Consider the following 18,631-nt stretch of genomic DNA (forward strand, 5'->3'; position numbering starts at 1 on the left):
TGAAGTCTCCCTTATCCAAAATACTTGGGACCAGAAGTATTTTGGATTTTTTTTTTTTTTTGTAGTTTGGAATATTTGCATATATATAATGAGATATCTTGGTAGTGGGACTTGAGTCTAAACATAGTACGGTACATGAATCACGAGGGCAAATAGTTTAGATAGCCAAGGATAACCCACAATGACACACTGTCTTCTTGGTCCATAGTCTCCTAACCACACTCTTCTCCTAGAATTTTATTGCCCATACTACTACAGGTTTAGTATCCCTTATATGAAATGGCAAAATCTGAAACACTCCAAAATCCAAAATTGTCCACAGAGGTGGCTGAGATAGCGATATATTTGCTTTCTGATGATTTAGTGTATACAAACTTTGTTTCATACACAATATTATTAAAAATATTATATATAAAATTATGTTCAGGTTATGTGTATAAGGTCTGTATGAAACATAAATAAATTTAATGTTTAGACTTGGGCCATATCTCCAAGCTATCATTTTGTATATGCAAATATTCCAATATTTAAGCATTTTGAATAAGGGAGACTCAACCCATATTGTTTTTGCAAACCACACAGAAAACTTGCCTTATGAGTGGCTATGTAAATTAAGAAAGTCAGTAAATCAGTCTAGGGGCAATGGCACGGTAGTGGCTTCTATAATACTGCATGAGTTTTAAATACAGGCTGATGAGTTCCTCTCTTTCTTTGGTCTCAGAGACTTCTCTGTTTTTTATCTTCTCCCTTCTGGTTGCAGATTGCTGCTCCTTAACCAGTTCCATGATGTCTTGCCAGGCAGTTGTATCCAACTTGTAGTCGAGGATGCCATGAGATACTATGCAGGTAGGAAGAGGGAAATGCATAGCAAGGGGCAGCAGGTCTGGAATAGTGGGGAGATCAGCATCATCTAGCACTTCCCAAGAGCCATGTGTCGACAGGGGCACACAGATAACTGCAAGCATTTAACAACAGGACTGCTGCTTTCCTCACCTAGACAAGTAAGACTTGGAAAGACCCCAGCCCCAATCTGAAACCATGGAGAGCCAGCTGGGGGTAGTGGAATTATCTAAATATCCAATATGTTTAGGAAATCTGAAAATTAAACCCTAATATTTTGGGGAGCATGCTTTGTCGGCATTTGATACAAAATACAGTACTGGAAGTCAATATCCTTAATCCTTTATTCAGCACCATGATGACTGGAATATTATTTATTTTTTAGATAAAGGACTGCAGAAGCCTAGTTTAAAGACTAGGTTCGTACTGAATGCAATGATCAGTAATAAGAGTAAACATCAGGAAATATACAGGAAATATGCAAAAAGTATGTTTAGACATCAGGATGAATAATTAGTTATTATGATGTCCAAATGCAGTCCTTTTATGTGTATGTGTGTGTGTGTTGTAAAGACTAAGGCCTGAATATTTGTGGACAGAAATATCTTCTCTACAGAAAATGTTGTTTCCCGTAGAGAAAAAGCTACTTTCCAAGTATTAAAAATGCAGATGTTTTGTAGCATAAGTCCCCAATAACAGCATTTTCTGTTCAGGACACAACATTCTCTATGCAAAAAGTAATCAGAAAATACTGTTTCTTGCACATAAGTTTGTTCTTTGGAGTTGGAGGAAAATTGCTACCATTACTTTATTCTTACCTTCAAAAATGAAATTACTGATGGATTCATCCCTAGTGACAACCTTATGTAGGATGCCCCATCTCTTATCTCTCCTTGCTTGCTGATATGTTAATTTCTGAAATGATGACACCCTGAAGACACACACTTCCTTTTTGTAATTTACGTTCATTCTGGATGAACAAGAATATAAATATGGTACCTTTTACTTTTTCCTAGAAATTCAGAGTTCTGGTGCTGAGCTCCTGAAAGATACAATGCAGTCTCTGTTTGGAGACCTGTTGGAAAGCCATGAAAAGGCCAGAGAAAGCATCCTTGTGGTCAACACATTGCCATGGGAACGAACCGAAGTCATTGCCAAAGCTGGCGCAGGAGGATCGGAAACTTTAGGTGTTCATGTTGCTCCAGATTTAAACTTTTTGGTTTACATACATGGATCTCTATGTGGAAGCAGGCAGCTTCCTTTGGTCCATCATAGTTTTCCAGACTTTTGTACATCCTTGGATAGAAACTGGGAAAAGACACAAAAACTCCCGAGGAGAGTCCCTGGAGTTTCTACCTCCTCTTAGCAAATATATCTGTATTTAAATAAAAGTTCATTTTTTTGAAAAATATTTTACCTCTTTTTTAATATCTCTTAATTGCAGCTCTGGTGACAGTTCCTAGCATGGGTTACTGTGCCATTCAGGATTCATTATCTCCTCCGTATCCGGTGACAGTGACAAAAGAGGTGAGCTGTTCTGCAGCTTTTGTTGAATAACTTGACCATGAAAAGGAAAGCTGTGAAGCTCAGTCTCCAGTGAGAAGCCCTGCTGGATCAAATGAAAGGCCCATCTAGCCCAGATGTTGTAACCTTTTCTTACAGAGAAGTAGCACCAACCCCTGGATCATTCTGGTTGCCTTTTCTTCACATATTCTGGGTCCACAATGTCCTCCTTGAAATGGCCCATGCATGTTTATCTTTAAAATATTGAAATGCAGAGAGTTGTTTATCTTGGATCGGCCTTTTTAGTCATCAACGCGCTTGTAGAAAACATGGGATGAGTCCTTCCTGAATCTTCGTTTGCGAAGAAAAGCCAGAGAGAGATTGAAATGCAGACAAAAGGGTTAGATCTTTCATAAATTCCCTCTTGTACACTAAGGCCCCAAGATGAAGTTCAAGTTAAACCTTCAGTCCACAGAGAAATTCCTTAAGCCTTTAATGCCTAAAATGCAGTTGTTGTTTTTTCAAATGTAAGAGTTATGAAGAACTTTGTTTGTTTTTAAATTTCCAATCTCTAAATTTTTCATAGGCAGATGGTTCAGTGATCATGGAAAATGGTATAGTCCGAGTTCACCTGGATACTGTGGGGCGTGTGACTTCACTGTATTTAATAGAATCTGAGAGGTACTGTTAAAATCAAGTATTGCATGACTATTCTGCAGTAAAAATGCAATTCCACTTAATGCAGTGGGTTGGGCTGGATAGCCGTTGTGGTCTCTATGAGTCTAAATCATAACTCTTTTTAGTGCAGAATGAAGACCACCAAATAATATTGGGGAAGTCCAGATAGGGCTAGGCAAAAATCCTTCTTGAAAATGCAGAGAGCTATTAGGACTGGACTTGATGGACCAGATATCTGACTCTGTATAAGTCTGCTTTCTACATTCCTATGAAATCTGCTTCTGGACAATTTTCACTTATTTATTCAAATTGCACCATTTAGAAGAAAAGTGTTCAAGTGATTGTTCTGTGTGGTTTGTTCCAGAGAGTCCATCACTGAAGGTCACTGTGCTAACCAGTTTGTGATATTTGATGATGTTCCTTTGTACTGGGATGCCTGGGACGTGATGGATTACCATTTGGAGACTAGGTAAATAGCTGTCATCTTCTTGATACAGCTTAGAATTTGCTGCTGTAGCTGCTCATCTTTCCCTCTTGTGGGATTCTGGGAAACAAAGGATTGCTACCTGTGAGCCTATGTTTGTGGAAGTTTTTAGACTCATTCAGTCTCCTTCCACTAGGAATTCAGTTACAGAAAAAGCCAATCAGACTATTATGATCATGCCATTTTTACTGGAGGTAGAATTTGGTTTCAGCAGCTGGGTAAATTGAGAAGAGAAGAAAGACAATCAGACAGGACAGAGCAGAGTCTCTTGTGATGAGAGGGATCATAGGAACATACAGGAATGATAAATCACTCCAAAAATTAAAAAAAAAATGGTCAAGGATATCCCATAAAAGTGATGACTTGTCAGACTGAAAACAACAGATAGCTGTAACAGATTATTTAATGGACACCTCCCCCCCTTTTTTTTTTTTACTGGCCAGAATGGCTATTGATCATTCAGATTTTAACTTTCAAAAGTAAATTTCCTACACTTTGATTTAATTATTACTGCAGCACAAGAGCAAATAGGTGTCTCAACTGGTGTTCCAGGTGGGAGGGTTAGATAACAGGTGATGGTAAAAACAAATGAACAAACAAAACCTTGCTCTTTGCCAGAATCATTGTAATAGATAATATAAGCTAAATAAATCTTGGTCAGATTTGTTCAGAAGAAGTTTGTCCTTGCCTTCCTTTGAGGCTGAGAGTATGTGACCAGGCCAGAGTCACCCAATGGGTTTCCATGGCTGAGTGGGGATTCAAACACTGGTCTCGAGCTTAAAATCATTGCAGTGTTCTGACTCTCATTAACACCAACTCTTCTCACTATGTTTCCCTTCCAGCTTAGAAAATTGATCTAGCTGTTTTGCTTTACATAGCTTGGGGAAATAGTTAAGTGGGTTTACCACTTGCATAGTGTGCAGGAAGGGCCAGGTTCAATCTCCAGCATCTGCAAGGAAGTCCGAAGAAGATTCCTGGCTGAACCCTTGGTGCCTCAGTGTTGCCAGTTAGAGTTGGCAATACCAAGGTAACAGAGCAGTGGTCTGACTCTATAAGGCAGCTTCTTCATTCTTATGCTCTTTCAGGAAGCCTATCACACAAGTCCTTAAACCAATGGAAATTATCCTGTCGGGGAGGTTGCGTGGCAGTGTGAAGTTCTCTTTGCAGATCAACCAGAAGAGCATCCTTACCCAGGAAATTATCCTGGATGCAGCATCCCCTTGCGTCCGCTTTCAGACTCAGGTTTGATATTTGGAGACCTTAACACTGAAAGGCTTCTTCTAAGGGATCATGTACCTTTGACATCCACAAGTGTGTATGTATATGTACAGGCATACCTCAGTTAATAAAGCTTCTGTCAAAGCTGCTCCTTTTTACAAAGTCTTTGTATACCCACCCAGTCCCCTTTTTCTTCCTCACCCTCTGACTAGCTGGCAGATTTTTTTAGTGCCATTGGCACTGGGAGGATGGTGAAAGAGGACTGGAGAAATACAGACATCTGATGTTGGGTTGTAAAGCATTTCAGCAGAAAATAATACAGTTAAGCTTGACCTGGGAAAGAGTACTCTAGCCAATTCTACCATAGCTGTGTGGGCCAGTTGTCTCTAGAATCTTTTGCTAAGCATGTATGAGCAGGAAAACAGAGAGAGGAGAGAGTTCATCCCAAAATATTAATAAAGCATAGACTTGCCATCAACATCCAGAAAAAAATGGAAGCTGGTGAAAGAAAAAATAATAATTCTGGTTTGTAGAAGGTTCAAAAATGTTCATTTCACCATGCAGTGATGAAGGAAAATGCAATGGCACCTTCTCTGATTTCCCTCTTCTTCCTATATTATGTTTATACTTTGCTGTTTATAGGTTGCCTGGAATGAAGCCCACAAATTCCTCAAGGTGGAATTCCCAGTCAGGGTTCGCAGCTCAAATGCTACATATGAGATCCAATTTGGCCATCTCCAGAGACCAACACATTGGAACACATCTTGGGACTGGGCTCGCTTTGAGGTAAGGAATCTGTTTGCAGCCTTCTTCCAAGATTCACAGTAGAAATGAGGTGTTGCTTAATGCCCACTTTATCATTTTACTTTAGACTGTCTGCTAAACCTAAGATAAACTTCTCCGGTTCTCTAGGAATCATACCTTCTGGTTGGTCAACTCATGTTGAAATGAGGAGCAGCTCTCCAGGTGTATTTAAATACAGATTTTATTTGGTTACTTCCTCCTGCAGGTGTGGAGCCATAAGTGGATGGACCTGTCTGAACATGGCTTCGGAGTGGCACTGTTGAACAACTGCAAATATGGCTGCTCAGTTCATGGCAACGTGATGAGCCTTTCCTTGTGAGTTCTTTTGGTTGATCCAGAAGCAACAAGTTATTTCTGGAAGGATGGTTCAGGGTCTTCAGTTCTCTAAAACTGGATCCCTTTTCCTTGCACTAAAGAAGAGAACTCACAAATGCAAGCCTGTGCATAAGGTATGGCATACTGCAATTATATGTAGCATAGGAGAAGCAGTTCTGTGAACCACATTTTTGATACAGGTATTCCAAATAACAAAAGTGTGGTGTATTATTTGCTTACTTTAAAAATATTTTATTCAACTCCTAATCCAAAAAATTGGCTTGCATGGCTTGCATAATATCAATAAAATATAGTCCCTGCCTTTGGTCTTACTAATCTAAAAATGGCAGAAAATGTAGGGATGAAGAGTTAAATGAAGAAAATGAAGAGTTAAAAGCAAGTAGCAGTTCAGCCCAACTGATGGAGTGGCCCAGCTTCCCATGTCACCTCCCTCTGTTGCAGCCTTTTGCAATGGCTATCAGTGGTGATGGTTGAAGGAGGCCAGGGCTGGAAGAACAGCCCTGCTTCTCATCTAATATATTGTTCTCTTCACTCTCCACAAAGGTTAAGAGCACCAAAGTCTCCTGATGCCACTGCAGATATTGGACACCACCAGTTTACCTATGCATTGATGCCTCATGTAGGTAAGCAAGTCAACAGCCTTAGTCTTTGCAAATGACTAACCAGACCTCTCCAAGTGTGGTGGAGAGGAGACAGTGCCCTCCTTACCACAGATCTACATTGCTTGCAATAGTGCTTGCATTGTAAACTCTTGCCTGCAGCCACTATTCAGCTATTTCTTTGGACAGGTTCCTTCCAGGAAGCCCAGGTGGTCCACCAGGCATATAATCTGAACTTCCCTCTCCACACCATGCCAAGTATCTCAGGGCAGTGTCCATCTTGGAGTGCCTTCTCTGTACAGTCTCCAGCTGTTGTTCTGGAGACAGTAAAGCAGGTAAGATTCTCAAAGATGAGCATGGCATAAGACTGTCTGGAACATTGATATAATGCAGCAGTGCTCTACCATATGGCTCTGAGAGCACAGAGGTGGGGGAAGTGCAGGTGGCCCCATTTTGCAGCCTCAAAGCCGCCATCTCCAAAACAAACAAGGGAGCTCCAGAGTTTAGGAGTTTTATGGCAGTGAGAGGGAGTATGTAGAGCTCCTAATTTGTTGGACTACAGCTCCCATTATTCCTCACCATTGGCTGTACTGGCTACTGCTACAGGGAGTTGCAGTCTAACAGCACTGAAAGTTTGCATGTTGTTCTTAAGGGAGTTTCCTTTAAACTCTTACCCATCATTGTAGATTCCTGTATGGTTAGCTGTATCTCCTCTATGCGCTGAATAGGAACAACTTGTCTGTCTTCCTCCAGGCTGAGGACAGACCAAATGCACTGATCATCAGGCTCTATGAAGCTCACGGCAGTACGGTCATCACTTGGCTCCAAACATGTCTTCCAGTCCAAGAGGCAATCATGTAAGTGTACCTCATGTGGCTCTCCAGATGTTGTTGGACTTAGCTCACAGTGTTCCTCATCATTGGCTATGCTGGTTAGGGTTGCTGGGAGCTGCAATCCAACAACATTTGGAGGGCTGGAAAATTCCCACTGTTTTATGTCAACCATTGGAGGGATGTGAGAAAATGCGAGAACAGTGGGGATTGTTGTAGAGGATCCAACTTTCTCATTGCATCCCCTTTTCTTTTCTTAGGTGTGACCTCCTCGAACAGCCTGATCCTAGCCATTGTTTGGCACTGGGGGAGCATGGTCTAAAGCTTTCCTTTACACCATTCCAAGTACAATCTGTGATGCTGGTCTTGAAACAGCAAAGCAGTAATTGAATTGGTAGCAGCATAAACTGCTGCTTGGAGTACTGATTCACCATTTCCATGGGTTCATTTTTCTGCTAATCATGAGATAAGAGGTGGAAGAGTTGGCTTTAGGTTTGTACCCTGTGTGCTGTTTTTTATTAGAAAACTCAGGTCTACCTAGAAGCCAGATGGAAAACAGAGCAAGGATGCAAACCTTCCTAAATTTGGTTCTTGTGGGCCAGAATGAACAATTTTACTATTTTCCTCTTCATTGCGAGAAATCTGTCAAACTGTACAGTATTTCTACTCTATTACCATCTATTCTATTTCTCTCTACAAAAAATGTACATGACCTTACAGCAGGATCAGAACTTTTGAAAAACAGATTTTATTGATAGCATTTTAAAAATGTGTGTCAGAGGTAAGATGCTATTGCTGTAGATACAAAACATTTAATCGACCATTAAAATGCATCACCATAAACAGTGGATCCCATCTCACTCATTTTGAAAGATGTCCATTTGGCAGCTAAAACTTCGATTTGAATGATCTGGGTGGTTCTGCCATATAAACAACGAACAGGCATCTATAACCTTTCGTTCCCCAGGTGCAGACCTCAGGGGCCTCCCTTTTCTGATACTGCTTTTTTGTTGGGGTGAGCACACAAGGGAAAAGGGAATTTCTTCCCAATCCAAATAGCAATTTTAGAGATGGTTTCCTGCAGGATCATAGCGGGAAACAAAGGATTACATTCCCCTTCCATGTTTGTTGAGATCTGGGTACCACACCAGCTGATCATATTTGCAATTTTTTGACAGTTCAGCACTTTAAAGACAAATAACGTCCTGTCAAGTTTGACCCAGCTGCTCTTCAGATAGCAGTAAGAAAGCCATTGCGCTATCCCCTATTTCATATAAAAATGTAGCAAAAAGGGTTCAGTTTTTTTGTTTGGGAGAAGGAAATGGTCATATGTAATGCCATCAAATTTGGGTTTTCTTGCATACAGTATTACACACTGGTGCAATTAATTCTAGGAAAAGCAAGCTGGTGCAGGCTGCTATTGATTTGTGCTGCTCCTTGATCTGGGAGATCAGCACAACTGTCTCTTAATATGAGCTCTAAGCTTCACAGCAAAAAGATCTCCCACTAATCTTTCACCCACAATGTCCACTCTGTTGAGATGGTGGCCTGCATCCGCAGCAGTATTTCAGAAAACAGTCTGCAAAAAGTGCTTTGGCAGTTAATCTTAAGGCTCTCTGCACAGGATTTCAAAAGCCAGAAGAGACCAAGCAAAGAACGAATCACCCTCCTGTCCTCCTAGTACCTCCAGACTTTTCTCAAGCGCCACCCATTGCAGAAAGCTATGTTAAGCGAAGTCGGGGCATTTATCCATCTCTGTATCCACGACAGAAAGGCCAAGGCACAATATACAAAGATGATGTTCTGAATCTGGTTATTGAGCTTTCCCCCGCCTGGCTCGTGTAGTAGCAGCAGCCTTACCTAAAAGGGGAGAAAATAGTTAGGTTCTCTATAGATCTTCACCTATTGGCTTCAACCCAACATCCCTTCAGCATAGTGTAAATATCCACATGTGGCTGTGTGAGCACTGTGCAACCCCCATGCTAGAACAGCAATGCCACACAATACATGTTAATGACTAGGTGCCATTGTACAACTGAAAGGCACAATGTAGGACACAGCTTGTAAAGAGAAAGCACAGAGGAACATGCTGCCTGAGCAACTCCGCTCCAGGTTTTCTCCCACTGTGGTAGAAAACAATTATTTTTCCACACTATTCTTCCCATATTTGTATATCTGGAATCATCTCACATAGAAATGCATGTGTTTTTCCTGCACAAACAACATTTTTGCACAGGAAACATTTTTTCTGTGGGTTTTTGCAGGAAAGATGTGTTGCTATGCCAAATAATTCCCAGTAACATTTTGGGATGGATGAATACTAGCAGCAAATTGCAGATGTCTTGCTATTACACTGTCCTTTCCAATGAGGTTTCTTGTCAGGAGACAACAATGACAACACCAAAAATATTATTTCCATCCCTAGCTAAGACTTAGTTGCCCCACAGGCTCATAAGACTACAAGTGCATCTACACTGTAGCGATAATGCAGTCTGATACCACTTTAAGTACTTTAGATCTATCCTAGCAAATCCTGGGAGTTGTTTTATGACTTATTTTCTTCATCCTCCAAAAACAGTCCTCTTTTTGTTTTTCTTCCCCTCCTATTATTGGGTTTCACTTTTCGCATTAAAATCATTATCACTCAATATTTTTATAGCAGTATGCATTTCTATAAATTATTCGCAATAATACCATGAAAACAAGACTCCATTCCTATATATGGGGATTTGTTTTACAAGTTTCTTAGCTTTCTCTGTCAAAGAGTGATGTTGTCTCACAAAACTAAAAATCCCAGGATTCTGTAGCATGAAACTTGGGCAGTTAAAGCAGTGTCAAGCTGTATTATTTCTACAGTGTAGATGCACCCTGCCTCAACTCTTTTCAAGCCAGGTCACATCTCTCACCTCTGTTTTTCTGAGAAGAGGCTCGACATTTCTGGGATTCAGAATCTGTTGCTGGAGATTCCTGGAGGGCAGCGCTCTTTCTCTTGGACCTGGTGTTTGGGGTTTTGGTTCCATTTGCCATTGCAGCGTCCTCTACTTTTTTAACTGTTTTGGTCCCTGGCTTCTTTCTGGGTTTCCTTGCTTCCTCCACAGCTTTTGGAGGACTGGTGGTCCTGGACTTTTTCCTTGCCACTGGCTTCCTGACCTAGGCAGATATGACACCGGCATTTATTAAAGCCAAGGGGAAAAAACACACACCTGTCCAATTCATTAGGTATAAAGGTGCGGAAAAGAGAATAAAACATTAAGGGCCAAATAAAGTTATAGCAAGTGGAGATGTAGGTTGTGTGTGTGTGTGCACCTTTACATTGTCTGTCGACTTATGGCAAACCTCATGACTTTCACAGGGTTTTCTTCAGAGGAATTTTTTCTAATTCCTTCCTCTGAAACATCGCCTACAGCACCTGGTACTTCTTCTGAATAAGTACATGTGATTTATTGGTTTATTAAATTATTTCTGAGATTATCCCACAACCTTATGAGTACTCAGGCAATATACAAAGACGTAGCTGGAGAGCCTTATCAAGAAAAGGGAAAGAAAAAGATAATGGCACAACTAGACATAAAATAAACTGTAAGAACAGCAACTAACATCATCATAATGCTGGAGCCTCAGCTTTTTGGGGCCTGCATAAATTATACAAACTACTTCCCAAATTCCTATACATACTGGATTTTAAAAGACACTCCCTTACCTTTGGATTTGATGTATCGGCATCGGTTTTAACCGTCAGCTGTTTCTTGCGTGATTTCTCCTTTGATGCGCCAGGATCTGTTTTCACCTGCGACTGTTTCTTGCGTGACTTATTGCCTGGGGTGAAAAAAAATCATCCCCCATTTTGTCACTGGCAGCTCAAAATAGCACCATTCTGTTTCCAGTCGGTGTGGACAGATTTCAAGACAGCCTCTGGGAATTTTTGGAGAGTAGCATAAACTGCTGCAAATGACTACGAATGGTTGCAGGGGAAGCAGAAATGGCTGCAAATCCACTTAACAGTTTGAGAAAATGGGTATTTTTTAATGTCACACGATGGTGGGGTACATACTGTTTGAGAAGTGAATTGCCAATCCTGGAGGCTTCTAGGACGGCATCAGCACTGAAGAAATAATGCAGCTTGAGACCATTTTACCAGCTGTGGCTCATTGCTATGGAATCCTAGCATCGTCAGTTTGTTGTGGTAAAAGAGCTCTCTGACAGAGGAAGCTAAATATCTCACAAAACTACAAATCCCAGATTTCCATAACAATGAGTCATGACAATAAAAGTGGTGTCAAATTACATTAATTCTGGAGTGGAAATGAAGCCCAGGAGAGGTCTCTATACGATCCCAAAGCTGCACCTTGCCCGTCCCGATTTATAATTAAATAATAAATAAAATTCCAAGATCTGTTGAGTAGAATTTGGAACAAAAGACAATTTAGAAAAACCAGAGACCAGGTATTTATTTATTTTATAGCAAAATTGATGAGTTACAATTCAGAAAAAACACTCATAGACAAGCAAAGTACTGTGATGGAAGGAAACCTGATGCTCACCTTTTGGGGCCATTGGTCCAGGATCCCCCTATGTGGGAAAGAAATCAATTGGGAAAGTGATCAGGATAAAAGAAAAAGAATGCCATATACATGTTATATTTTGGTGCTGGAAGCCTATCACGCCAACAGCATGGCACAGGTCCTGTCACACAACCATAGAAAGGGCTGCTTACTCTTAGGTAGGCAAAGATCCAAATTGTAATGAGTGGGTACAATCTTGTAGGTGACAAAAGCTTGCCCAAGTATGGGTTACACATCTTACCGTACTGTGTGGGGAAGTATCCTATGCATCTCAAACCACTATGCCACGCTGGCACCACCGAGAACAATATTAACTCATAAGTAAACATATAGTGTGGCATAATGGTTTGAGTGTTGGACTATGACTCTGGAGACCACGGTTCAATTCCTCGCTTAGCCATGAAACCCACTGATAGGTCAGCCATAAGCTAGAAATATCTTTAAGGCACAGAATAACAAAAAACATATAACCCAGTGTTCATTCAGTCTGTTTGCTCCTCTCATGGGGAAGACATATGACAAAACTCTACAGTTCCATCAGTTGTTGAGCTGTATGCTCTGTCAGCATCAACGAACATCTTGGCCAATGACATCTGCCTCCAACCCCATGGCTTTAGCACTACCCCCAACTGGAACGCAGCACCTCAAAATCAAATTAGAATTGGGATTGCTGTCAAAAATAGCAGCCCACTCTTTACTGTATGCCTTTGAAGAAAGAGTGGGCTGTTTTCCACATCAGTTCTTACCTGGAACCAGATGGTTCTGCCATTAGAATCACGGAGCGACTTCATGCCTGGAACATAATAGCACTGAAGCCACCCTACAAAGGCTGTGTAATCCTCAGATCTACCTGGTTCGTATCCTTTTCCACCTGACGAGGAGAAAGCAAGATGCCAAAAGTGAGAAGGAGAAATCTACCCCAGCTACCTATCCTGTGCCATCTGATGCATGTTTACCTGGAAGCGTGTCCCATAGTTCAGCAGAACTTACTTGCTAGTCAGCAAATTGCTCTTTGAACAATAATTTGAACAATCTGCCATACCCTTGTAGGATTTTCTCCATAATGATAGGGACTGAAAACTTAGATCATGTTGAGTGCGTTCATTTCCAAACTGTGAAAAATGTCCTTATCTATAACACCTGAGGCTACTTCTGCACTGCAGAAATAATGCAGTTTGAGGCCACTTTAACCGCCATGGCTCAATGCTGTGGAATCCTGGGATTTGCAGTTTGTGGTGGCACCAGTAAATATCTCCAAAAATGACAAATCCTAGAATTCCATAGCACTGAGCCATGGCAGTTAAAGCAGTGTCAAACTGCATTATTTCTGCAGTGCAGATGCAGCCTGGAATTGATTTTAAAAACAGCATAAGGTATAATACAGTGTGGGAGGGTGGATTTTCATAGGGTTTTCATAGTAACAGACATTCAGAAGTGGTCCATCAGTGCCTCCTTCTATGCAGCACTAACCAGTGTTAGCTATGTTGCCACTGCCATTGTCTCTGAAAGATCGTCTGCCAATGTCACCCCCCCCCCCCCAACAGATGCTGCCTAGTAGTTCTTTGGGACATTTATCCTGGCTCCTCAATAAAAGCTTGTCTGATGTGAGAAAACCTACCCGTAGCGTAGCCTCTTGCTTCATACGAGCCTGCAATCCCACCACTATGGAAAGCTAGCGCCATGCCAGGTTGATTCAATGAAGGAATGCTAAATGTCCCTTCCTAAACTGCAAATACCTGCCTAAAGGCACCAGATTCAGTCTGATCTTGGAAAGCTAAGCAGGGTCAGCCCTGGTCAGTACTTGGTTGGAAGCCCATCAATGTGCTATAGGCTGTATTTCACAGGAAGGAACTGGAAAAACCACCTCAGCTCTGACTGTTCCTAAAATAATCCTATGCAATTGATGGGGTAACACCGTAAGTCGACAGGCAACTTGAAGGTGCACACACAAGAAATTGCAGGGATTCTCTATGATGGAACCACTGCAGTTAAAGGGGAATAAGAGCCCTATAATTGTGTCATGAGAAAAGGCCCCCTGAGTCTTACCCAGATTAATGACCTCCATAGGGACCATGTGGCAGAGCTCTAACAAGTCAGGGTTCTCTCGTTTCAGTTTGACCTTCTTGCTCAGCGTCAGGCCAGAGGTCTGCAAGATGGAGACCAGCATGTACATCTCAGATGAAGGTAGGGAGGAAGGTGTCCTTTACAAACAGGCAAGAAAGGTAACAGAGATCTAAACCACCACTGTCACTCACCTTGGTGAAGCTTTAAAGAAAAGAAAAGTAAAGAAAGATCACACAGCCAGTACTGGAGTAAAGGTAGACCTCCACCTGTTCTTCTACTGCAACTCCCATCAGTCCTAGCCAGCATACATAATAATAATAAGGGACAGTGGATGAATTCAGAGTGAAAGATTGAAAGATTGGCAAAAGAGCAATGCAAGAGAAAATTCACTCTTCTCATTCAAAATTGTTTTGGTCTAACCCAGAACTCGGTGGTGTTCTTTTTGAAAACTACAACTTGTAGACTTCCCAGCCAGCAAGGGCATGGAGAATCCTGGGAGTTGTAGTTCTAAAATATTTCCTGGCTGGGTCTGTTCTGTTCAACAGTCATCTTTTTACGTCTTTTCTCACCTCTTCCCGATGCTGCAGCTTCTCCAGAACGGTCCGCGCCTTCTCAAAAGGAGGGATTTTTAACCTAGAAGAGACCATAAGTAAAGTAGTGCTGGGGAAATGGTGGCCAAATCATTGGAAGGGTGACATTTACGTGCTCAGATAGGTTTGCTTCTTTTCCATTTATATCCTGCCTTTCCTCTGAGGAACTCAAAGTAGCACATAAGGTTCCTTGAACTGCATTTTAATCTTCACAACAACCTTGTGAGGTAGTTCAGGATGAGAGGTGGTGCAACTCCAGTAACTTCTCTATAAAAATCACTGTAAGCGGTGAGACCTCCAGAACCTTTGGTACTGAACAGCAAAAGTCTCCAAAGCAACCCAGGTTTTTCTCACCTCCGTCACTTAAACCTGTGCCAAAAAACTTATTTACCGGTAGAGGATTTCTGCCCGGAGGTAGTTGCCGATGCCGCTGAAATACTTCTGATTTAGCAGAGCCTCGCAGATGGGTTTGTTAAAAGCTTTATCCGAGAGATTCCTCAGCACATTCTCCCTGAAACAGACCAGGGCTGGTTAGGAGAAATTCCTGGATAGACACTATTCCTAGATAGACCCTATTTTTTAACCTGAGAAATCACTTCTCTAGGCATTTGTACGCCTTCCAGTGCAACTCTGTGATCAACATCTGCCAGAGGTTGTCCATAGAATTGCACTGGAGGACCTACAAATGCCTAGAGAAGTGATTTCTCAGGTAAAAAAAAAATTATGTCTATCTAGGAATAGCCAGGTCCTCCTTCTGCAGACATTGCCCATAGAGTTGCACTGGAGGACACAGAGAAACCTAGAGAGAACATATTCAAAATAATCAAAATCCGCAAAAGGTGAAGTCACAAATATAGAAGGCTGTCTGTAATAATAGCCAGACTTTAATAAAAATAAAATAAAAAACCCAATTTTAAAAAAAAAGGCATTTGGTTTACATTATGGTTTAAACTAATCTGGTTTAAACCTACCAGCCCTGGTAGGAAGAGAACCACGTTATGTTGCTTTGAGCTTTAGGGGAAGAAAGGCAAGATGTCAAAGCAACTAACAAATGAATGAGTAAATAATTATGGAGTGGTTCTTCTCACCTGAACTTCTCATACTCCAGCATCACACAAGGTCCTCGGTCCGCTTGCCAGGAGCCATCCACCTCCCATCGGCCGAACCGTCGGACGTCAACATAGCAAAGGACTCGGAGTGGCTTCTCTTTGGTGTAGAAGCGCAAGTGGGCATGTTTCGGCATTTCGGCAACCGGGACCATCTTGAAGCTGCCGGACATGCCGAAACGGAAGACAAGGTCCATGGGTTTCTGGTCACCTCCTTGGGTGGCTGAGATCTGCTTTTTGGAAGGAGAAAGGTCCTCCTCATGTTTGATGGGGACAAGGGTGAGCTTCAGCTCTTTGCCCCGCGATGTGGCTGAGATCAGGTACCCGTCGCTCTCAAAAGGCACCTCTGGGTTCTTGCTCACCTCTGATTTTTCGACCTTCCCTGAGAAAACAAGCCCTCCGCACACTCTGTTGACATACTGGCCAGCTAGAAAAAGCTCTGGACCCTCAGGCATCCTAGAAATATTGAGAAACCAAGACAAGAAGAAAGAGTTGTGAAGAGGTAAAGGCGCAAGGAACGTAGACGCATGGGTTTTTAAAAAAACAGACGGCACAAGTAGGGTTTCCCCCACTGAAAAAAGTACCCTGGAAATATATACACTGGCCCTTGTTATGGTTTGATTCCAGGATCCTCTGTGGAAACCAAAACACGTGGTTGCTCAAGTTCCATTAAACACAATGGAATAGTCCAATGGTTCACTTTTTGGCATTCATATATTTTTGGAATATTTTCAAGAGGTTTAAGAAGAACAATAGTATTTAATGTTGAGAGATCCTGTAGCACCTTTGAGACTAACTGAAAGAAAGAAGTTGGCAGCAGGAGCTTTCACAGACTTCAGTCTAGTATTCAATGGCAGAACTAAAATTTCGTATTACGTATTTATTTCTTGGATGGATATTCCACCTTTTGCCCAGAATTGGGCACAACAAATATTGCAAAGGGATCTTATAGCACCTTTGAGACTAAGCAAAGAAATTGTAGCATAAGCTTTTGCAAACTTGGGTTTGTAATCTGCTGCATCCTCAGATGCAACATGAAATGAAAATAATCGCCCTGTGTATGTGTGTGTGTGTGTGTGTGTGTGTGTATATATATATATATATATATGTATGCACAGACATATACATATATGTATATATACACACACATATATGTATATACATACATACATTTAAAAAAACATAGCAAGGATATTCATGTTTGAGCAAAAATGAAACACTAATCTGGAAGCAAAAATAGTTTACGCAAAATCACAATGAGAGAACTAGCGGATATGCTTTTTTTGGAAGAAGAGTGTTACAGGAAAAGACACTTTGCATATGCTCAAAGGTTTGTTTTATTAATTATTATTATTCATTGTATTAATTTGTATCCTGCTTTCTTTCTTATTCAATAACAACAACAAGTTTATTGATTAGTCAACTGACCGTATCAATTGAGACCATTGATCTCATTCATTGTATTAGTTTACATTCCACTTTCCTCCCAAAATGGAGACCCAAAGCAGCATATAGTTTAAACTCTTACAATTAAAAGCTTACCAAAAAATACAATGAAAGAGGTACAAAAGTGAACCTTGAAATAGAATTAAACTCTTGCAAAATGGAAACAGATCAATTGTTTCCAAACAGAATACAATTAAAAATATTAAAAAAGAAGATACACATGAAAACAATTTCCTTGGTTGCTTTCAGGTCTGGAAACAGTTGGAGGAGAAGTGGAGCAAATGCACAAATAAAACTGAGACCTCACCTGAGCTCCAGGTGCTGGTTTTGGAAGCAAGGCTCCTTGTTTTGTAACAATCAGCTCTGGAACAGGAGTTACACAACCCCAGCAATCCTCCAGCCACCCAACTTTCTGCAGTACACGTGTAGAAGAAGGTGCATTCACACGAGCAGCTAAACACGTTGCACTTTTCTTACTTGCCTGGACTTGAACCTGGGCTTGAAGAGCAAAGTGAGTCCACTCCAGATTCGTCCTTCCCTGCAGCTAATGATGATTTACAAGGGAAACTCCGCCTTCCACTCTCATTGGGCCAGAAACAGCGCAGAGCATCCTGGGAGTTGTAGTTTTCCTAGAACAGAGCAGGGACCGGGATTCAACTGGCATCTGTGCATCTACACTGTAGAAAGAATGCAGTTTGACAGCTCTTTTAAGGGCTGTAGCTCCATCCTAGGGACTCCTGGGATTTGTAGCTTTCACAAGGTCTTTGCCCAAGAAGAGTGCCCGTACCTCACCAAACTACATATCCCAGGATTTCTGTAGGATGGAGCCAGGGCAGCTAAAGTGGTATCAAACTGCATTATTTCTTCAGTGTAGATGCACCCTTATATTTAATTTAAATCTCATTTTTCTTCCAAGGGACCCAAGGCAGTAGGCAGGTGACTGGTATCCCTCTGACTGTTACTGGACTCTAGGTCCCATTGGTCTTGTTGCCAATGGTGGAGAATGATGGGAACTGGAGTACACCCTTTTAAGGGCCAAATTGCACACCCTCTTCTAAGTTAGTAACAGGCAAGCTTGCAATGGTTTTTGTTTAAGACTACAGCTCCCAACATCCCTCATGCTGGCCAGAATGATGGGAGCTATAGTCCCATGACCTTGTTCCCCCAGCCAGTGTTGCCACTGGCCCCTGGAAGCTGAAGTCCAGTAAGGTTTTGTTTTAGTTTTGGTCCTATTTTGGTTATTTGGTGTGCTGCCATGTTCGTTACCAATTCTGCTGTAATTCATTTTAAAATGATTTCTTGATATTATATGTTTTTCCACTTTCTTGTTTAGGTTAGCATTCCTGCCTCATTCATTCTTTAGCAACATAAACATCCTTCCCCTTTATGTTGAGACTTCACAGTTGTTGTTGCTGTGTGCCTTCCAGTTGTTTCCAATTTGGGGCGATCCTATCATGGGGTTTTCCGGGGCTGAGAGTGTGTGACTCACCCAAGATCACCCAATGATTCCAGAGCCAAGTGAGGAATTGAACCCAGATCTCTGGAGTTGTAGTCCAATACTCAAAGCACTA

At 41.5% G+C, this 18,631-nt stretch overlaps 2 protein-coding genes across 7 annotated transcripts in view; one reads left to right on the top strand and one right to left on the bottom strand.

The window, feature by feature from the left end:
• Window positions 1-7,917, top strand: part of MAN2C1 (mannosidase alpha class 2C member 1) — an 18,119-nt gene extending 10,202 nt beyond the window's left edge. Inside the window, exons 15-26 of the mRNA XM_042474455.1 lie at window positions 761-846; window positions 1,857-2,027; window positions 2,285-2,367; window positions 2,930-3,024; window positions 3,386-3,490; window positions 4,591-4,747; window positions 5,366-5,509; window positions 5,733-5,842; window positions 6,407-6,486; window positions 6,652-6,797; window positions 7,216-7,319; window positions 7,553-7,917. Coding sequence (XP_042330389.1) covers window positions 761-846; window positions 1,857-2,027; window positions 2,285-2,367; window positions 2,930-3,024; window positions 3,386-3,490; window positions 4,591-4,747; window positions 5,366-5,509; window positions 5,733-5,842; window positions 6,407-6,486; window positions 6,652-6,797; window positions 7,216-7,319; window positions 7,553-7,682 — 1,411 coding nt within the window. The 3' untranslated portion in view covers window positions 7,683-7,917. The remainder of the gene's footprint in view (window positions 1-760; window positions 847-1,856; window positions 2,028-2,284; window positions 2,368-2,929; window positions 3,025-3,385; window positions 3,491-4,590; window positions 4,748-5,365; window positions 5,510-5,732; window positions 5,843-6,406; window positions 6,487-6,651; window positions 6,798-7,215; window positions 7,320-7,552) is intronic.
• Window positions 7,918-8,017: 100 nt separating this feature from the next.
• NEIL1 (nei like DNA glycosylase 1) lies at window positions 8,018-18,545 on the bottom strand. Of its 6 annotated transcripts, none has more exons than XM_042474460.1 (11): window positions 17,542-18,545; window positions 15,977-16,070; window positions 15,597-15,844; window positions 14,900-15,019; window positions 14,488-14,551; window positions 13,901-14,000; window positions 12,601-12,725; window positions 11,834-11,861; window positions 10,993-11,108; window positions 10,199-10,442; window positions 8,018-9,152 (listed from the first exon to the last, which is right to left on the bottom strand). In XM_042474460.1, exons 2-11 carry the CDS (start codon window positions 16,067-16,069, stop codon window positions 9,106-9,108), a joined length of 1,185 nt encoding a protein of 394 aa, XP_042330394.1. In that variant the 5' UTR covers window position 16,070; window positions 17,542-18,545; the 3' UTR covers window positions 8,018-9,105. The 6 variants fall into 6 exon arrangements, with proteins under 6 accessions (XP_042330394.1, XP_042330395.1, XP_042330393.1 ...); XM_042474461.1 differs by having other exon boundaries at window positions 17,538-18,545; XM_042474459.1 differs by having other exon boundaries at window positions 17,368-18,545.
• Window positions 18,546-18,631: the final 86 nt, after the last annotated feature.

Source organism: Sceloporus undulatus, chromosome 6, assembly GCF_019175285.1.
Source record: "Sceloporus undulatus isolate JIND9_A2432 ecotype Alabama chromosome 6, SceUnd_v1.1, whole genome shotgun sequence".
In the NCBI taxonomy this organism is placed as follows: domain Eukaryota; kingdom Metazoa; phylum Chordata; class Lepidosauria; order Squamata; family Phrynosomatidae; genus Sceloporus; species Sceloporus undulatus.